The sequence below is a fragment of the Chiloscyllium plagiosum genome, unplaced genomic scaffold (genome assembly GCF_037043375.1).
Source record: "Chiloscyllium plagiosum isolate Xiang-an unplaced genomic scaffold, Cpla_swu_hap1 HiC_scaffold_13, whole genome shotgun sequence".
NCBI lineage: Eukaryota > Metazoa > Chordata > Chondrichthyes > Orectolobiformes > Hemiscylliidae > Chiloscyllium > Chiloscyllium plagiosum.
In genome coordinates, this window is record NW_028270151.1 from 53,742,870 (window position 1) to 53,764,347 (window position 21,478).

At 47.4% G+C, this 21,478-nt stretch overlaps 1 protein-coding gene across 8 annotated transcripts in view; it reads right to left on the bottom strand.

The window, feature by feature from the left end:
* The window catches only part of veph1 (ventricular zone expressed PH domain-containing 1), a 315,263-nt gene that overhangs the window by 79,042 nt on the left and 214,743 nt on the right, over positions 1 to 21,478 (bottom strand). For all 8 annotated transcript variants that reach the window (XR_015759192.1, XM_087993606.1, XM_087993605.1 and 5 more), the window contains one exon: positions 7,905 to 8,044. Coding sequence is in view for 7 of the 8 variants with exons in the window: in XM_087993606.1 (XP_087849732.1) it covers positions 7,905 to 8,044 (140 nt within the window). In the remaining variant the exon portion in view is untranslated. The remainder of the gene's footprint in view (positions 1 to 7,904; positions 8,045 to 21,478) is intronic.

The following is a 21,478-nucleotide window of genomic DNA, read 5'->3' on the forward strand; positions in this document are numbered from 1 at the left end:
GAGAGTGGACACGGGTGTGGTGATGGACAGGGTTGGGAGTGGGCGGGCGGGTGGTGTTGAACAGGGTTGGGTGTGGACGGGGTACGGTGTTGGACAGGGTTGGGAGTGGACGGGGGGGTGTATGACAGGGTTGGGAGTGGAAGTGGGGAGGTGTTGGACAGGGTTGGGAGTGGACGGTGGGGGTGGTGTTGAACAGGGTTGGGAGAGGACGAGTGGGCGGTGTTGGACAGGGTTGGGAGTGGACGGTGGGGGTGGTGTTGAACAGGGTTGGGAGAGGACGAGGGGGTGGTGTTGGACAGGGTTGGGAGTGGACAGTGGGTGGTGTTGAACAGGGTTGGGAGAGGACGAGGGGGCGGTGTTGGACAGGGTTGGGAGTGGACAGTGGGTCGTGTTGAACAGGGTTGTGAGTGGACGGGGGGGCGGTGTTGGACAGGGTTGGGAGTGGACGGGGAGGCGGTGTTGGACCGGGTTGTGTGTGGACGGGGGGGTGGAGTTCGACAGGGTGGGGAGTGGACGGGGCGGCGTTGTTGAACAGGGTTGTGAGTGGACAGGGTGGCAGTGTTGGACAGGTTTGGGCGTGGACGAGGGTTGGCGTTGGACAGGGTTAGGAGTGGACAGGGGTTGACGTTGGACAGGGTTGGGAGTGGACGGGGGTTGGCGTTGGACAGGGTTGGGAGCGGACGGGGGTTGGCGTTGGACAGGGTTGGGAGTGGACGGGAGTTGGTGTTGGACAGGGTTGGGAGCGGACGGTGGGGTGTTGAACAGGGTTGGGAGTGTACGGGGGGCAGTGTTGAACAGGGTTGGGTGTGGACGGGGGTTGGCGTTGGACGGGATTGGCAGCGGACAGGGGGTGTTGAACAGGGTTGGGAGTGGACGGGGGGTTGTGTTGCACAGGTGTGGGAGTGGACGGGCTGGGCGTTGTTGAACAGGGTTGGGTGTGGACGGGCAGGGCGATGTTGAACAGGGTTGGGAATGGACGGGGGGTGGTGTTGGACAAGGTTGGGATTGAATGGGGGGGTGGTGTTGAACAGGGTTGGATGTGGACGGGGGGTGGTGTTGGACAAGGTTGGGAGTGGATAGGGGGGTGTTGTTGAAGAGGGTTGGGAGTGGACGGGGGTGGTGTTGGACAGGGTTGGGAGTGGACGGGGTTTGGCTTTGGACAGGGTTGGGAGCGGAAGGGGGGGGTGTTGAACAGGATTGGGAGTGGACGGGTTGGTGTTGGACAGGGTGGGGAGTGGACCAGGGGGTGTTGTTGGACAGGGTTGGGAGTGGATGGGGGTGGTATTGGACAGGGTTGGGAGTGGACAGGAGGGTGTGTTGGACAGGGTTGGGAGTGGACGAGCTGGTGGTGTTGAACAGGGTTGGGAATTGACGGGGGGTGGTGTTGGACTGGGTTGGGAGTGGATGGTGGGGTGGTGTTGGACAGGGTTGGGAGTGGATGGTGGGGTGGTGATGGACAGGGTTAGGAGTGGATGTTGGAGTGTTGTTGGACTGGGTTGGGAGTGGACGGTGGGTGTTGTTGAACAAGGTTGGGTGTGGATGGGGGGGTGGTGTTAGACAGCGTTGGGAGTGGACGGGGGGTGGTGTTGAACAGGGTTGGGAGTGGACGGGCGTGGTGTTGGACAGGGTTGGGAGTGGACGTGTGTTGGCTTTGGACAGGGTTAGGAGCGGAAGGGGGGGTGTTGAACAGGATTGGGAGTGGACGGGTGGTGGTGTTGGACAGGGTGGGCAATGGACGGAGTGGTGGTGTTGGACAGGGTTAGGAGTAGATGGAGGGGTGGTGTTGAACAGGGTTGGTGAGTGGACTGGGGGGCGGTGTTGGACAGGGTTGGGAGTGGATGGGGAGGGAGTGTTGAACAGGGTTGGGAGTGGACAGGATGGTGGTGTTGGACAGGGTTGAGAGTGGACGGGATGGTGGTGTTGGACAGGGTTGGGAGTGGACGGGGAGGCAGTGTTGGACAGGGTTGGGAGTGGACAGGGGGGAGGTGATGGGCAGGGTTGGGAGTGGGCGGGTGGGTGGTGTTGAACAGGGTTGGGTGTGGATGGGGTACAGTGTTGGACAGTGTTGGGAGTGGACGGGTGGGTGGTGTTGGACAGGGTTGGGAGTTGAAGGGGGCGGTGTTGGACAGGGTTGGGAGTGGACGGGGGGCGGTGTTGGACAGGGTTGGGAGTGGACGGGTGGGTGGTGTTGGACAGGGTTGGGAGTTGAAGGGGGCGGTGTTGGACAGGGTTGGGAGTTGAAGGGGGGCGGTGTTGGACAGGGTTGGGAGTGGATGGGGCGGCGGTGTTGGACAGGGTTGGGAGTGGATGGGGAGGCAGTGTTGGACAGGGTTGGGAGTGGACACGGGGGTGGTGATGGGCAGGGTTGGGAGTGGGCGGGTGGGTGGTGTTGAACAGGGTTGGGTGTGGACGGGGTACGGTGTTGGACAGGGTTGGGAGTGGACGGGGGGGTGTTGGACAGGGTTGAGAGTGGAAGTGGGGAGGTGTTGGACAGTGCTGGGAGTGGACGGTGGGGGTGGTGTTGAACAGGGTTGGGAGAGGACGAGGGGGCGGTGTTGGACAGGGTTGGGAGTGGACGGTGGGTCGTGTTGAACAGGGTTGGGAGTGGACGGTGGGGGCGGTGTTGCACCGGGTTGTGTGTGGACGGGGGGGTGGAGTTCGTCAGGGTGGGGAGTGGACCGGGGGGTGTTGTTGGACAGGGTTGGGAGTGGATGGGGGTGGTATTGGACAGGGTTGGGAGTGGACAGGAGGGTGTGTTGGACAGGGTTGGGAGTGGACGAGCTGGTGGTGTTGAACAGGGTTGGGAATGGACGGGGGGTGGTGTTGGACTGGGTTGGGAGTAGATGGTGGGGTGGTGTTGGACAGGGTTGGGAGTGGATGGTGGGGTGGTGTTGGACAGGGTTGGGAGTGGACGGTTGGTGTTGTTGAACAAGGTTGGGTGTGGACGGGGGATGGTGTTGGACAGCGTTGGGAGTGGACGGGGGGTGGTGTTGAACAGGGTTGGGAGTGGACGGGCGTAGTGTTGGACAGGGTGGGGAATGGACGGAGTGGTGGTGTTGGACAGGGTTAGGAGTAGATGGAGGGGTGGTGTTGAACAGGGTTGGTGAGTGGACGGGGAGGGAGTGTTGAACAGGGTTGGGAGTGGACAGGATGGTGGTGTTGGACCGGGTTGAGAGTGGACGGGGTGGTGGTGTTGGACAGGGTTGGGAGTGGACGCGGAGGCAGTGTTGGACAGGGTTGGGAGTGGACAGGGGGGAGGTGATGGGCAGGGTTGGGAGTGGGCGGGTGGGTGGTGTTGAACAGGGTTGGGTGTGGATGGGGTACAGTGTTGGACAGTGTTGGGAGTGGACGGGTGGGTGGTGTTGGACAGGGTTGGGAGTTGAAGGGGGCGGTGTTGGACAGGGTTGGGAGTGGGCGGGTGAGTGGTGTTGAACAGGGTTGGGTGTGGACGGGGTACGGTGTTGGACAGGGTTGGGAGTGGACGGGGGGGTGTTTGACAGGGTTGGGAGTGGAAGTGGGGAGGTGTTGGACAGGGTTGGGAGTGGACGGTGGGGGTGGTGTTGAACAGGGTTGGGAGAGGACGAGGGGGCGGTGTTGGACAGGGTTGGGAGTGGACAGTGGGTGGTGTTGAACAGGGTTGGGAGAGGACGAGGGGGCGGTGTTGGACAGGGTTGGGAGTTGAAGGGGGCGGTGTTGGACAGGGTTGGGAGTGGACGGGGGGCGGTGTTGGACAGGGTTGGGAGCGGACGGGGAGGCAGTGTTGAACAGGGTTGGGAGTTGAAGGGGGGCGGTGTTGGACAGGGTTGGGAGTGGATGGGGCGGCGGTGTTGGACAGGGTTGGGAGTGGATGGGGAGGCAGTGTTGGACAGGGTTGGGAGTGGACACGGGTGTGGTGATGGACAGGGTTGGGAGTGGACAGTGGGTCGTGTTGAACAGGGTTGGCAGTGGACGAGGGGGGGCGGTGTTGGACAGGGTTGGGAGTGGACGGGGAGGCGGTGTTGGACCGGGTTGTGTGTGGACGGGGGGGTGGAGTTCGACAGGGTGGGGAGTGGACGGGGCGGCGTTGTTGAACAGGGTTGTGAGTGGACAGGGTGGCAGTGTTGGACAGGTTTGGGCGTGGACGGGGGTTGGCGTTGGACAGGGTTAGGAGTGGACGGGGGTTGGCGTTGGACAGGGTTGGGAGTGGACGGGGGTTGGCGTTGGACAGGGTTGGGAGCGGACGGGGGTTGGCGTTGGACAGGTTTAGGAGTGGACGGGGGTTGGCGTTGGACAGGGCTGGGAGTGGACGGGGGTTGGTGTTGGACAGGGTTGGGAGCGGATGGTGGGGTGTTGAACAGGGTTGGGAGTGTACAGGGGTCAGTGTTGAACAGGGTTGGGTGTGGACGGGGGTTGGCGTTGGACGGGATTGGCAGCGGACAGGGGGTGTTGAACAGGGTTGGGAGTGGACGGGGGGTTGTGTTGCACAGGTGTGGGAGTGGACGGGCTGGGCGGTGTTGAACAGGGTTGGGAGTAGACGGGGTGTTGTGTTGCACAGGTGTGGGAGTGGACGGGCTGGGCGGTGTTGAACAGGGTTGGGAGTTTATCGGGGGGCGGTGTTGAATAGGGTTGGGAGTGGACGGGATGGTGGTGTTGGACAGGGTTGGGAGTGGACAGGGGGGTGGTGTTGGACAGGGTTGGGAGTGGACAGGGGGGTGTTGTTGAACAGGGTTGGGAGTGGACAGGGGGGTGGTGTTGGACAGGGTTGTGTGTGGACAAGGGTTGGCTTTGGACAGGGTTGGGAGCGGAAGGGCCGATGTTCAACAGGATTGGGAGTGGACGGGGGTGTTGTTGGACAGGGTGGGGAGTGGACCGGGGGGTGGTGTTGGATAGGGTTGGGAGTGGATGGGGGGTGGAATTGGACAGGGTTGGGAGTGGACGGGAGGGTGGTGTTGGACTGGGTTGGGAGTGGATGGTGGGGTGGTGTTGGACAAGGTTGGGAGTGGATGGTGGGGTGGTGTTGGACAGGGTTGGGAGTGGACGGGGGGGCGGTGTTGAACAGGGTTGGGAGTTGATGGGGTGGTGGTGTTGGACAGGGTTGTGAGTGGATGGGGGGTGGTGTTGGACAGGGTTGGGAGTTAATGGGGGGGTGGTGTTGAAAAGGGTTCGGCGTGGACGGGGTGTGGTGTTGGACAGGGTTGGGAGTCAACGGGGTGGTGGTGTTGAACAGGGTTGGGAGTTGACGGGTGGTGGTGTTGGACAGGGTTGGCTGTGGACGGGGAGGCGGGGTTGGATCGGGTTGAGAGTGGATGGGGAGGCAGTGTTGGACAGGGTTGGGAGTATCCGGGGGTCGGTGTTGAACAGGGTTGCGAGTGGACGGGGAGGCACTGTTGGATTGGGTTGGGAGTGGAGGGGGGCGGTGTTGGATGGGGTTGGGGGTTGGGCGTGGAAGAGTGAATGAGGTTGGATGTGGTTGGGTGGTGGGCATGGACAGCGGAAGGGGCGCAGATGGTGGGCGGGGGCAGTGTTGGACGGGATTGGGGGATGGATGGAGGACGGGTGGACCTGTGGGCGGGGCTGAAGGGCGGACGGGGTGGGGCAGCAGTTCATGCACGATGTGTTAATACCTAGTCCCCTGAACGAGGAGTGGACTTATCAGAAAACTCCGAGCCCCAGAGGAAAGGCAATTAACCAAATAATCAGTTAACCGAATGATATAGTGCCCACCCATCTTGTTTGGATAATCAAGGTTTCTTTGTGCTACCTGTAATTCTGGTCTCCTTCCTATTGGAAAGATGTTGTGAAACTTGAATGGGTTCAGAAAAGATTTACAAGGATGTTGCGAGGGTTGGAGGATTTGAGCTATGGGAGAGGATGTGGCTGTTTTCCCTGGAGCATCAGAGGCTGAGGGATGACCTTATAGAGGTTTATAAAAATCATGAGGGTCATGGATAGGATAAGTAGATAAAGTCTTTTCCATGGGGTGTGGGAGTACAGAACTAGAGGGCCTAGTTTTAGGGTGAGAGGGGAAAGATATAAAAGAGACCTAAGGGGCAACATTTTCACACAGAGAGTGGTGCGTGTATGAAATGAGCTACCAGAGGAGGTGGTGGAGGCTGGTACAATTGCAACATTTAAAAGACATCTGGATAGGTATATGAATAGGAAGGGTTTGAAGGGATATGGGTTGGGTGCTGGCAGGTGGGACTAGATTGGGTTGGGATATCAGGTCGGCATGGATGGGTTGGATTGGAGGGTCTGTTTCTGTGCTGTACATGTCTACGACTCTCTGATTCTAACATCCTAGATTCACTTTTCAGGTCCTCATCCCTTTTCCTAGCTATGTCATTGGTATCAATGTGTACCACAACTTCTGGCTGCTCACCCTTCCCCTTAAGAATCCTGTCGACTCGATATGAGACATACCTACCCTGGCACCCGAGAGACACCATCTCACCAGAAGTCTCATTTGCGACCACAGAATCTCCTATCTATTCTCTAACCATTGAATCCCCTGTCACTATCGCTTTTCTATTCTCCCCCCCTTCCTTTTTGAGCCACAGGGCCAGGCTCAGTGCCAGAGACCTGACCGCTGTGGCTTTCCCCTGGTAGGTCACATATCCCCCTCCCCTTCCCCCTACACACCACCCCAACACCACCACCCAACAGTATCCAAAGCAGTGTACTTATTATTGAGGAAATAGCCACAGTGGGTCCCTGCACTCTCTGCCTATTACCTTTCGCTCTCCTGACAGTTACCCAGCTCCCTTTATCCTGTAACCTATCCTGTGACTACCTCCCTATAATTCCTCTCTATCACCCCCCTCAGCCTCACGAGTGATCCAGCTCCAGCTCAAATTCCCTGAGGCGGTCTATGAGGAGCAGGAGTTGGGTGCACTTCTTGAAGGTGAAGTCATCAGGGACACTAGTGGTGACCCTTACCTCCCACATACTGCAAGAGGAGCATGCAGCTGCTGTAACTTCCATTCCCTCTGCTCTAAGTTGCCAAAAGAGATAAAAACGAAAACCTTACCAATCCTCCACACAGTCTTTTTTATTTGGCTACAGGAGAAGGACAGGTGGGAGATACTGCATGTATAGTGTTTCGGGTTTAGCCACTACCTGAATATATTAATTTACTTACCCAGCAGTTAATGTTAATATGGTGATTAGTCAGTGATAGGTCACAAGACTGCAGATTATCAATAACAACAGAACAGAAATGTACTGCACACAAGAAAAACAACAAACAAAATTATCTAATTACAAAAAAAAGCAAGATTTTTAAAACACACAGCAAAACAATGTTTCAACCTGTTTCCCAGCATTATCCTTTAGACACTCAATTCTAGAGAAATCACATTCCTATTTCAACTTTAACTTAGTTAAACCTGACAGTTTCATAGCTGAGGACTGTGGAAACATTTTGATGACTCCTTTCTCATGGACTTCTCACAAATCTGAGAGTCTGAAACTTTTTCAACTTTAATAACCTGCAGATTTCCAACCAACTCCCCTATCTTGGAAGTTTCACAGACTAAACCTTTCTGCTAGGTGATTGTTCGTTGAAACCTTCCAGGAGAGAAACTCAACTTGCTTCTAAACTGAACTTAATGTGTTCTGAAATAAATTTAAAAAGCAAAGAACTTGCTCAATCCCAGGTTTTTTAACAAAGCGAATCTATGTTACTGCACCTCTTATAAATGTAATAGTTTACATCTTTCCATTAACACCACAGTTACCTGCTTTCTGACAAATTACGAATCTAGTCATGGTTTGGAAGAACTCTCTGATCTTGATTTTTTTATTAAAAAAAGAAAGCCCTTCATATTAGCAATCTGCACCCATCTGTCTGTATTTTGAAATTAAATTGCAAAAATTAATATATAAATTATGCACACTTTGTTACACTTGAAAATGGCTCTCACCTGTTGGAACAGGAACATAATGTAGATCCAGAGTTGGGGCTGTTCACTGTTGAGGGTGAAACTGGATTTGCTGTACAGGCAGTAAAAACCTTTTTGCGGGCAACTGAACAGCAATTTAGCTACACATCTCCGAATGGAATCTGGGTAACAAGTTGAACATGTTGGTGAGCAGAAAATTGTTAGAGTGCCACAAAACAAGAAAGTTTCAGGTCATTATGGTACTTAGAATGCAACTGAAATCGTAGTATTAACTTGAATTACACTGAAGGTATGTAGCTTTTTAAATGATTACTTTCTTTCTTGTTCCAATTCCAGAGATAAAAATCACACAACAGCTGGTTATAGTACAACAGGTTTATTTGGAAGTACAAGCTTTCAGAGCGTTGCTTCTTTGCCAGGTAGCTAGTGGGGCAAGACCATAGGACACAGAATTTATAGTAAATGATCAAAGGGTCATACAACTGGGATGTATTGTACAAATCTAGATTGCTGTTTAGTCTTTAATCACTTAGATCAGGTTGCAGGTTTTGTTTCATTAAAATATAAATCCCAGAACTTCTTTCAGGTCACATTCCCAAGATAACTTATGGTTTTATAAAAATAGGTGACATCTCAGCTCAAACTTTGCATTAAAGGTGTGAGGTTACAGTCTGTTTGTATTCCAACCTGGAGTCTGACTTGTTCTATTTCCAAAGTAGAAATTTATAAAATGTCACATTGACTGACTGCCTACAGCCATCAAGGACATTCGGCCTCGCACCTTTGGATGACTGTCCTCCAAGGCGGACTTCAAGATAGGCAACAACGCAGAGTCGCCAAGCAGAGGCTGATAGCCAAGTTCGGTACTCATGAAGATGGCCTCAACTAGGACCTTGGGTTCATGTCACACTACAGGTGACCCCACTACACTATACACACACATACACACATTGTCTTACACATGATCACACTCTGACACTCACGCAGACCCTCTCTCAGACACACACACCCTCACACTTGCGCACACATATTCTCGCTCTCTTACATGCACGCATGTCTATAGGGTGAATTTACATTTGAAGATTTGTACTTGCCTTCTATTTTGTTCAAAAGCACACAATCTGTAGGCAGTCAGTCCATGTGACATTTCCTAAATTGTTTGATTTTAACTTTGCCTACAGATTGTGTGCTTTTTGAACAAAATTGATTGTATCAACAAAGACAAATCTGCAAATGCAAATCACCCTATAGACTTCCAGGGATACCCTGAAAATGCTAAAAGACAAATGGTAATTCTTCCACTGTTCAGCATTATCTTTCTGAACTGAAATTTTAAAACACTTCAAATTACCTTGAATAGTTGTCATCTTTAGACTTTGGGGTTAGTATTTGGTACGATCATCTGTAAGCTTGTCTTCCTATTAGTCTCAGTTTTAATTTTATTTTCCAAGGTGCATTTAAGGAAATTGACCAGTCTGCTCTTCACTCACTTTGGTTCATGTTCAAAATCCAAATTCATTCACTGAAACCTTTTTATCAAGATTACTAATTTTAAATGACATTTTGTATTTACAGATAGATTTAGCCTTCATGCCCAATTGCATTGCACAATCCTCCACTTTTGATTTCAACATTTTCTATTCTCATAGGTCTGATCATTTAGTGCTACGAGATCCTTTAAATGTTTCCATACTGCTAAAACGTTAGTTCCATAATCTCTCAGTCTCTCGCAAAGCTCTTAGCTCATAGGGATCTGGAACATTATTAGTTCCTCTGTAACAGAAGAAAAGGTCTAATGAATCAGTTATTTGTTCCACTGTAGAATTTGTGCCAATAATTGCAAAATAGCTGCTCATGATACTTTGATACGCTTATTTTGCAAGTCATCTGCCTAAGATCATATAGATTAGAATTGCCTTCTTGGAACAGAGTCAGAACGTGATGGGTTTAAATTTCACTCTAGAGACATCAGTACATAACTCAGCCTGATAATTCAGTGCTGCAATGTTGGTTGTGCCATTATTTCAGTGAGACATTGAACCAAGAGGCTGTGGTGGTGATGGTGGTGGTGGGGGGGGTCGGGGTGGGGTACGGTGGAGTTCCATGTGTGGAAAAGCACCCAAGACAATAAGTTGAAGACGAATAGAGGACCTTCACCCGTGTCCTGTCAAATATTCACACCTTCACCAACATCAATAAGGACAGGTCATCAGCACATTATCGTTTTTTCTTATTAGAAAAGATTACTTAGTGTGGAAACAGGCCCTTCAGCCCAACAAGTCCACACCGATCTGCCGAAGCGCAACCCACCCCTCTACATTTACCCCTTCACCTAACACTACGGGCAATTTAGTACAGCCAATTCACCTAACCTGCACAACTTTTGGACTGTGGGAGGAAACCGGAGCACCCGGAGGAAACCCACGCAGACACAGGGAGAATGTGCATACTCCACACAGTCAGTCATCTGAGGCGGGAATTGAACCTGGGTCTCTGGCGCTGTGAGGCAGCAGTGCTAACCACTGTGCCACCATGCTGCCATGGGAGTTTGCTGTACATACATTGACTGTTATACTTCATCCATTACAACAGTGATTTCAAAAGTACTGTTGGTTGTAAAGTATTTTCAGACGTCCCGAGGTCATGACAGGCTCTGGAAAAATCCAAGTTCTTTTTTATTCTTACCTACGACAGCACTTTCCAAATCCACAAGCTTAACTATACAGAAGGCTAAGAACAGCAGATTCACGAGAACAGAATCACCCACCTGAAAGGTTTCCTCTGAGAAATACAGCACCCTGTCTTGGAACTTTATCACAATTCTTTCACTGATAAGAGGTCAAAATCCTTCAATTCTCTTCTTACCAGTATCATGGGTGAATCTATCTACCAGGGACTGCAGTGTCATAGAGTCATAGAGCTGTACAGCGTGGAAACTGACCCTTCCATCCAACTTGTCCATGTTGACCAGATATCCTAAATTAATCTAGTCTCATTTGCCAGTATCTAGCCCATATCCTTCTAAACTCTTTCTATCATATACCCGTCCAGATTACTTGGTAAATGTTGTAATTGTACCAGCCTCCATCACTTCGTAAGAATCAATAAGTTTGCAGATGACACCAAAATTGGAGGTGTAGTGGACAGTGAAGAAGGTTACCTCAGATTACAACATGATCTTGATCAGATGGGTCAATGAGCTGAGGAGTGGCAGATGGAGTTTAATTCAGATAAATGTGAGGTGCTGCATTTTGGGAAAGAAAACCTTAGCAGGACTTATACACTTAATGGTAAGGTCCTCGGGATGTTGCTGAACAAAGAGACCTTGGAGTACAGGTTCATAGCTCCTTGAAAGTGGAGTCACAAGTAGATAGGATAGTGAAGGTGGTGTTTGGTGTGCTTTCCTTTATTGGTCAGAGTATTGAGTACAGGAGTTGGGAGGTCATATTGTGGCTGTACAGGACATTGTTTAGGCCACTTTTGGAATATTGCATGCAATTCTGGGTGTTGTGAAATTTGAACGCGTTCAGAAAAGATTTACAAGGATATTGCCAGGGTTCGAGGATATGAGCTATAGTTGAATAGGCTGAGGCTGTTTTCCCTGGAGCGTTGGAGGCTGAGGGGTGATCTTTTTTTTTAGATTTGATTCCCTACAGTATGGAAACAGGCCCTTCAACCCCACCAGTCCACACCGACCTTCCGAAGAGTAACCCACCCAGACCCATTTCCCCCTCTAACTCATGCACCTATCACTATGGGCAATTTAGCATGGCCAATCACCTGATTTGCACATCTTTGGACTGTGGGAGGAAATCAGAGCACCCAGAGGAAACCCACGCAGACACGGCAAGAATGTGCAAACTCTACACAGACAGTCGCCCGAGGCTGGAATCAAACCTGTGACCCTGGTTCTCGTGAGGCAGCAGTGCGAACACTGAGCCACCGTGCTGCCCCAGACATTTATAAAATCATGAGGGGCATGGATAGGATAAACCACCTAGGGACGGCGTGGTGGCTCAGTGATTAGCACTGCTGCCTCACAGCACCAGTGTCCCAGGTTCGATTCCAGCCTCGGGCGACTGTCTGTGTGGAGTTTGCACATTCTCCCCGTGTCTGCGTGGGTTTCCTCTGGGTGCTCCGGTTTCCTCCCACAGTCCAAAGATGTGCAGGTCAGATGAACTGGCCTTGCTAAATTGCCCATAGGTGCATTAGTCAGAGGGAAATGGGTCTGGGTGGGTTACTCTTCGGAGTGTTGATGTGGACTGGTTGGACTGAACGGTCTGTTTCCACACTGTAGGGAATCTAATCTAAACAGACAAAGTCTTTTCCCTGGGGTGGGTGAGTACAGAAATAGAGGGCATAGGTTTCGGGTGAGAGGGGAAAGATATAAAAGAGACCTAAGGGGCAACTTTTTTATGCAGAGGGTGGTGTGCATGTGGAATGAGCTGCCATTGGAAGTGGTGCAGGCTATGACAATTGAAACATTTAAAATGCATCTGGATGTATAAATGAATAGGAAGGGTTTAGAGGGAAATGGGCCCAAAGTGCTGTTAGGTGGGACTAGACTGGGTTGGGATATCTGGTTGGCATGGATGAATTGAACCGAAGGGTCTGAATCTGTGATGTACATCTCTATGACTCAATGACTCTGGAGATTTCATTCACAGACCAAATTGTCCCTTAAGTCCCTTTTAAATCTTTCTCCTCTCACCTTAAACCTATGCCCTCTAGTTTTGGACTCCCGTGCCCTAGGAAAAAGACTTTGGCTTTTCACCCTATCCATACCTGTCATGCTTATAAGTCACCCCTCAGCCTCTGCTTAATTCACCTCGCCCTATAGCTCAAACCCTCCAAACCCAACAACACACTTGTAGATCTTTTCTGCACCTTCTCAAGTTTAACAACATCTTTCCTATGGCAGAGAGAGCAGAATTAACTGCAGTATTCCGAAAGTGACCTAACCAATGGCCTGTACAGCTACAACATGACATTCCAACTCCGATACTCAATGCACTGACAAGTAAGGATAAGTGTACCAAATGCCTTCTTCACTACCCTGTTTACTTGTAACTCCGCTTCAAGGAACAATGAACCTGTACCCCAAGGTCTGTTTGTTTGGCAACACTCCCCAGCACCCTACGATTTAATGTATAAGTCCTTCCAGAAGGCAGCCCACTACCACTTTCTCAAGGTTAATTTGAGATGGACAATAGGTCCTGACCCAGCCAGCAACACTCAAATATCATGGATGAGTGTATAAAATTACACAGACTGACTAAACACACTGCTATTTTAGAAGTCTGGTAAAGCAATATTCTAAAATATTGTTCCTAGCAATATGTCTCTCAGTATAGCAAGAAACTGCATTCTGGTGGATGATTTCCATTCAAAATGCACAATTATTTTTCTCTTCACAGATGTTATCCCACATTTCCAACTTGCGGCTATATTCCCATTGTTTTCTTTTCCACCATATTTCAAATGGATGTATTACACAAATGGTTCAAAAAACAATACTTCCAAATTATCTTGTAATCTAAATATGTAATCTTTGCCAGTTTACTTCTGGTTGAATAAGTGATTTAAAATTAATTTGTAAAGTTTATTTGTCTGGGAAAACACAGGAATGCAGTTGTTGAAATGTGACCACACTTCTTAAGATATAACTTTTAAAAAATGGTGAATGCAGTGAAAGAAAAAACTGCTCAAATAAGGGTTCAAACTTAATGAATGCATGTATTGTTTGGATGCTCAGGAATGATGCCTGGCTAATCTGAGTTTGGAGCCAATATTAGTAATTCTCCCTTGAGTAGATCCATATTTACATGTAGACTTCGTGCTTCCCAAAAGTCAAGAGAAATTTCCATGAAAACAAAAATGAATTGTGTTGATTTCACATTTCTATTATTAGAATATGTGCAAAATGGACTTGAGGGACACTTTTCAGAAGAGTCATTTTTAAAAAATGGATTAAACAGGTTGCATAAAACACTTTACTGGAAATAACACAATGCAACTCAACTCCATACCATTTCTGTTGGTGATCAGAATGTTTAAATTTATAGAAAGCAATTCCAGATTTATTTCATTCAAAATAAACTTTTTCACTAAATATTTTTAAAAATTGAATACTTCTTTTACTTCATTACTGTGCTTATGTTTCACAAAAGGGAAAAAAAAAGATGGGAAATGTTCATCCTGGAGTTCAGTTACTAGTGGTTTACCCCAAGGATCTGTTTCAGGGCCACTGCTGTTTGTCATTTTTATAAAAGATTTAGATGAGGGCGTAGAAAGATGGGTAAGTAAATTTGTGGATGACACTAAGATCGGTGGAGTTGTGGATAGTACTGAAGGATGTTGCAGGTTACAGTGGACATAGATAAACTGCAGAGCTGCGCTGAGAGGTGGCAAATGGAGTTTAATGCAGAAAAGTGTGAGGTGACTCACTCTGGAAGGAGCAACAAGGATAAAGAGTACTGGGCAAATGGTCAGATTCTTGGTAGTGTAGATGGGCAGAGAAATATCAGTGTCAATTTACATTAATCCTTGAAAGTTGCCAAGAAAGTCGATAGGGTTGTTAAGAAGGCATATGGTGTGTTAGCTTTTATTGGTAGAGGGAATGAGTTTTGGAGCCACGAGGTTTAGCTGCAGCTGTACAAAACTCTGGTGTGGCTGCACTTGGATTATTGTGTACAGTTCCAGTCATTGCATTATAGGAAGTAGGTGGAAACTTTGGAAAGGGTTCAGAGGAGATTTACTAGGATGTTGCCTGGTATGGAGGAAAGGTCTTGTGAGGAATGGCTGACGGACTTGAGGCTGTTTTCATTAGAGAGAAGAAGGGTGAGAGGTGACTTAATTGAGAGATATAAGATAATCAGAGGGTTAGATAGGTAGAGAGTGAGAGTTGTTTTCCTCAGATGGTGAGGGCTAAACTTTAAATTGAGAGGTGATAGATATAGGACAGATGTCAGAGATAGTTTCTTTACTCAGAGAGTAGTAAGGGTGTGGAATGCACTGCCTGCAACTATAGTAGACTCACCACTTTAAGGGCATTTAAATTGTCCTTGAATAAACATATGGATGAAAATGATACAGTGTAGGATAGATAGGTTTCACAGGTTGGTACAACATTGAGGGCTGAAGGGCCTGTACTGTGCTGTAATGTTCTATGATCTATGTTCCATGTACTCATTCGGGTTAGTGGGGAGTATTCCATCACACTCCTTGTGAGTTGTGGACAGACTTTGGGAAGTCACGAGGTGAGTTACTTTCTCTTGTTGTATACTACTTGTCCTAATTCAATTTCTGGACCACCAGGACAGTGATAGTGGGGATTTAACCACGGTGATATCGTATACCAAGGGAAGATCGATAGATTGTCTTTTGTTGGAGATGATTGTTGCCTGGTACTTGTGTGGCACAAATGTTACTTGCCATTTATCAGCAAAAGATTTAAATGTTTTCCAATTCTTTCTACAGAAGGTTGAAAGTCTACTTCAGTATCCAATTCCTTGCAAATGGAACATTCCTCACGAATAATCACATATCTCCACTTCTGAAGATAGTTAAGCCCAGGATATTGTTTTGAGGAACACCTCCACCTCCAATGATACTCTCAGACTGAAGTGACTGGCCTCCAACAACCAGTGGAAAGATATCCCTCCCCTGTACTCCCAATTTCCACTGCCTCCAGTTTTCCTCAAGCTCCTAAATGCCACCTCTGATTAACAACTATCTTGATCCCAAAGACTCGTCAGTCTTGCCTCACCTCACAGGAATCATAAGATCTCTACAGTGTGGAAGCAGGTTATTTGGCCCATTAGGTCCACACCGATTGCCCAAAGACCATCCCGCTCAGATCTACCGTCCTCTCCCCACCACCCTATCCTGTATCCCTGCATTTCCCATGGCTAACCCATCTAGCCTGCACATTCCTGGATGCTACGGGTAATTTAGCATGGCCAATCCATCTAACCTACATATCTTTGGACTGTGAGAGGAAACCCACGCAGACACAGGAAGAATGGGCGGCACGGTGGCTCAGTGGCTACTGTTGCCTCACAGCACCAACGTCCCAGGTTCGATTCCAACCTTGGGTGACTGTCTGTGTGGAGTTTGCACATTCTCCCCGTGTCTGCGTGGGTTTCCTCTGGGTGCTCCGGTTTCCCTTCACAGTCCAAAGATGTGCAGGTTAGGGTGGATTGGCCATGCTAAATTGCCCATAGTGTTAGGTGCATTAGTCAGGGGTAAATGTAAAGGAATGGGTCTGGGTGGGTTGCTCTTCAGAGGATCAGTGTGGACTTGTTGGGCTGAAGGACCCGTTTCCACATGTACAGAATATAATCTAATCTACACACACAAGACACCCAAGGGTGGAATCAAACACAGGTCGCTGGCAACATTTTGAATTCAGTTCTTTATTCTATGCTCGAACTAGGGTTGTCAAGGGGTTAGGAGTTAAATGGCCCTGGAGGAACCCAAACTAGGAATGACTGAGCAGTTTATTACTCAGTAATTGCTACTTGACAGCACTGTTGATGACAGCTTCCACCATTTTGCTGATGATTGGGAATATTTTGTGGACAGGTTATGCCTAGGGAATATTCTACATTGTTAGGTTGATATTAGAATTGTACCCTTGCTCGGACTTTTGTCAAGAGTTGTGGCTAGTTTTGGAACAGAGGTTTTCAATATTACTGCAGTGATATTGTCAGGGTCCATAGTTGCTGCTTTATTCAGTATCTTAAACCACTTCTTGACATCAAGTGGAGTAAACTGAATTGGCTGAACTCTAACATCTATGTTGCTGGGGATCTCATGATCATGCTTAAATAACTCCACTGAGAGTGGTATCCTGTCACTAAGTCACCCCTTATTTACATGCGGAGAGTCCTTGATACTCATCCAGCTCCCTCAGAGCGAGTTCTCAAGACTGTCAGGATGTCTGACACACTATTTTTATCTAAAGACAAAAAAAATTGCAGATGCTGGGATCCAAGGGAGACAAGCAGGAGACTAGAGGAACACAGCAAGCCAGGCAGCATCAGGAGGTGGAGAAGTGTAATCGGGTGTAATCCTCCTTCAGGATGTCTCCACCTCCTGATGCTGCCTGGCTTGCTGTGTTCTTCCAGCCTCCTGCTTGTCTACACTATTTTTATCCAGTCAGGACTCTCTGATTGGACCATATTAACAGCCCCAATCAGGTAACTCATACTCTATGTAGTCCATCATGCTGACCTCGTTATAATCACTACATATGCCAGAATGGTTAATCTACTCAGTGCTGTTGGCTGAAGAATTTTGCAGATGCTTCAGTCTTCTCTTTTGCAGGCATGCATCAGCTGCCTTATCCTTCTAAGTGATTGAGATTGTTGCTTTTTTTCTGATATGTTGGTCTCTCCCATCATTAAGAATGGAGATACTTGTGGAACCTGCTCCTCAAGGTAGATGTTTAATCATTCACTACCATTCATGGATATGACAGAAATGCACTGCTTATTTCTGAAAAGTTTGTTGTGGGATCACGTAGCTCTGGCGAAAGTGAGGACTGCAGATGCTGGAGATTAGAGTCGAGAGTGTGGTGCTGGAAAAGCACAGCAGGTCAGGCAGTATCCGAGAAGCATGAAAATCGACGATTCAGGCAAAAGCCCTTCATCAGGAATGAGACTGGGAGCCGGGGGGTTGGTGAAATAAACGGGAGGAGCTGGGGAGAAGGCAGCTGAGTGTGCAATAAGTGGATGTAGGCGGAGGTAAAGGTGATAGGTCAGAGGGGAGGGTGGAGCGGATTGGTGGGAAGGCAGATGGACAGGTGGGACGTCACGAGGGTGGTGCTGAGCTGGAAGGTTGGAACTGGGATAAGGTGGGGGGAGGGGAAACGAGGAAACTGGTGAAGGCCTCATTGATGCCATGGGGTTGAAGGGTCCTGGGGCGGAAGATGAGACATTCTTTCTCCAGGCGTCAGGTGGTAGGGGAGTGGCGGTGAAGGAGGCCCAGGATCTGCACGTCCTTGGTGGAGTGGGTGAGGGAGTTGTTCGGCCATGGGGTGGTCGGGTTGGTTGGTGCGGGTGCCCTGGAGATGTTCTCTGAAGTGCTCTGTGATGCGGTCTCCTCTACATTAGGGAGACAGGACTCCTACTCGCAGAGCGCTTCAACTCCCGCTCCACTCCAATCCCATGGCATCAATGTGGACTTCACCAGTTTCCTCATTTCCCCTCTTCCCACCTTACCCCAGTTCCAACCTTCCAGCTCAGCACCGTCCTCATGACCTGTCCCTCCTGTCCATCTTCTTTCCTATCCGCTCCACCCTCCCCTCCAACCTATCACCTTTATCTCCCCACCTCTATCCACCTAATGCACTCTCAGCTACCTTCCCACAAGCCCAGCGCCCCCACCCCCCCACAATCACTTATCTCTATCACATGCTACTTCCACTATTTTGCATGTAAGTAGATGTGCTTCAACTTCACCTGTTTGGTACCTCATTTTTAGTTATACCTGATGGGTAGATCAGACAGCACATGGTTCAGTTGACTCTTTCATCTCATTGGCTCCCTCACACCTGCAGCTAGCCCAGTCTGGCAGCTATGTTCTTCAGGGTAGGTGCTATAAATCCACTCAGTAACAGATGTTGAAGTCCTCCACCCAGAGTACATTCATGTCCTTACTATCCTCGGTGCTTCTCCATGTGATGTTCAACATGGGGAGCACTGGTACATTAGCTGAGGTAGGGCAATCGTTGGTTACCAGCAACCAGCAAGATATTTGATTGCTGATATTTGACCCATTTCCTTGAGTCTCTATGCAGTCTAGAATCAATGAGGAGGACTTCCAGACCCATTCTCTCCTGATAGTATGCCAATGTGTTACCACCTCTGGTAGGTCTGTTGTTAGGCCATTCAGCCCCTGGGGCCTGTTCCACCATTCAATGAGATCATGGCTGATCTGTGGCCGAAATCCACATACTTGCCTTTGGCTTATATTCCTTTATTCCATCGATCAAAAAAAATCTCAGATTTAAAATTAACAACTGATCTAGCATCAACTGCCATTTCTGGAAGAGAGTACCAAACCTCTACCACCTTTTGTCTGCAGAAGTAGTTCCAAGATCTCTCCAGAATGGTCTGGCCTTAATTCTCAGACTATGTTCCGAGTTCTAAAATCCCAACAAGTGGAAATAGTTTATCATTATCTACCCTGTCTTTTCCTATTAGTATCTTGAAGGCTTTGATCAGAAGTCTTTAACTTTCTAAATTCAAGAGAAAACAGGCCTAATCGTATACTCTCTCCTCATGACTTAATCCCTTAAGTCCAGGTATCCTTCTGATTGGACAGCACATACCCAGGATACTTTCTGTAAGGTATGATTCTGAGATTGTCAAGCTATGCTTTCTTTGGTCTTTCAGATAGCTCTCCCAATTTTGGAAATATCCTTAGATGTTAGCAAGGAAGACTTTGCAGGATCAAGAGGGTTGCAAGCATTACCATTATTTCTAGTGCAGAGTTGGGTGGTCCTTCTGGGTTTACTTGGGCTTTGAACCCAATTCTGGATTACTAGTCCAATGACACTAGCACTGTGCCAATCTTCCCAGAGGAACATAAAGAAGCTGTTAGCATCAATGAAGTTTAGATCATTGAAGGCTAATTATTAACCTGGTTAGGAGATTGGCAGAGTGAAAGGGGTCAGAAAATAGAGATAATTGACAGGTACACTAAATGGCAGAGTGTGATTTGTGGTATCCCACAAATACAGTTGGAACTGTATTCATTAATGACTGAGAGACCAGGAAAGATAGATTCCTATTCAGGTTTGTTGATGACATGGTACAATCTGCAGTATGGACCAAAGTATAAATTACAAACACATCAAAAATTGGATATGTGGATAAAAGAAGCAAAGACATTTCTATGAAGTAAGAAAATAGATCAGTGTACTTTTTTAAAATAGTGAAAAGCTAGAAATAATGAAGGTCCAAAGAGACTTTTGAGTCGATGTACATGGTTAAAATGTCATGGACAAATACAAAATTTAATCAAACTCACTGGGTTTCTTTGAAGACACCCTCCAAGCCCCAATCTCCTTATTGGAAGGAAAAGACAACATGGGAACTTATCACACTATCCAGATCTTGAACATAATATTGCCATTCCTTCACTACCACTACCACTCAAATTCCTGGAACTCTCTGCTCAACAGAACCGTGGATAAATTAATTCCAACTGGACAGCAGCAATTTTAGTCAGTGGTTCATTATTTTATAAGTGGCAATCAGCAATGGTTAACAAATTCTAGCCTCAACCAGTGACACTCACATTTCATTGTTGAAATTTGGAATTCTCTTCAGAAAACAGCAGTTGACACGAGAACAATTATTAATTTTAAATCTGCGGTTGATTTATTTTTGTTAACGGATGTTCTTGAGGAATATGGTCAAAACAGATAAGTGGAAGTAAGGCGCTGATCAATCTTTTTCTTACTGAAGTTTGATTGGGGAAATGTCTTATCCCTTTTCTGACATATATTTCAAAAATGGCTCAAATTGTATCCTTTCGTGGCAAAAAGTAGTGCTTTTTGGCAAGAATTTATTCCAACAGCAAAATACAATTACAGCAAATGTCAAACGTTATATGGTACTTATTTTGATATGGTACACAGTACATGTAGCATATCCAGTTCATTTGTCATTTGCAGTCAAGTAAATATAAATTGAGTCCAGACCTACATCATTCATAACTAAATGAAAAGATCTATGATCACAAGTTTCTGATCAGAGAATGACAAAAATTCTTTCATAGCATTGGAAAAGTAGAACCTTACATTGGAGAGAGAAAGGCTGCTGAAAATGCAGACAATTTAACAAATTGTGCAAATTGCTTGTTTTGTCATTTTTAACACCATTTCCCTCTCACTATGCCCCTGTCTGATATCTCATGGACTGAAAAGCTATAGTCGATATTTGACTGACTAGGCAACATAGAAGACTAAACAAGTAAACTGTTTTTCCTTTTGTACTGAAATGTTCAGTGTGTGCCTGGCAAAATCAGGAACTACCTCTGTGGAATAATGGGTAAAAACCTGCATTCTATCATCAAAAAAAGCATTTCAGAAAACTTTTAAAATGAAGCATGTAACAGGCTGGAGTTAAATTGACTTTTGCATGAAGCAATAGATTATCATGTTGGTATCATGTCCAATGTTATGTGTGATTATAATTGGGAGGAAGAAACCATTGATAGAAACAAGTATCAACAGTTCTTTTCTTGTTTGAAACAATTTAGTCAATTGTCTAAGCTCATCTACTTCTAAGATTGGATTTAAATTTATGTAGTATACTTCACAGCCTGATGCAGTCCCAAAGTACTGTCTCTCATTTACTTATGAAGTGGAGAGTTTGGATAGAGACAGAAAACAGGAAACTTCCAACTAGCTAGCTCTACATCTGTCATTAGGAAGAATCTGGAATCTCTTATTAAGGTAGATATTAATAGGGCATTTAGAAAATCTCTACATAATCAGACAGTCAAAATAGTTTTTTGAAAGGGAAACCATGTTTGACTAACTAATCTGAGGAAATAACAGGCAGTGTGATTAAAGGTGA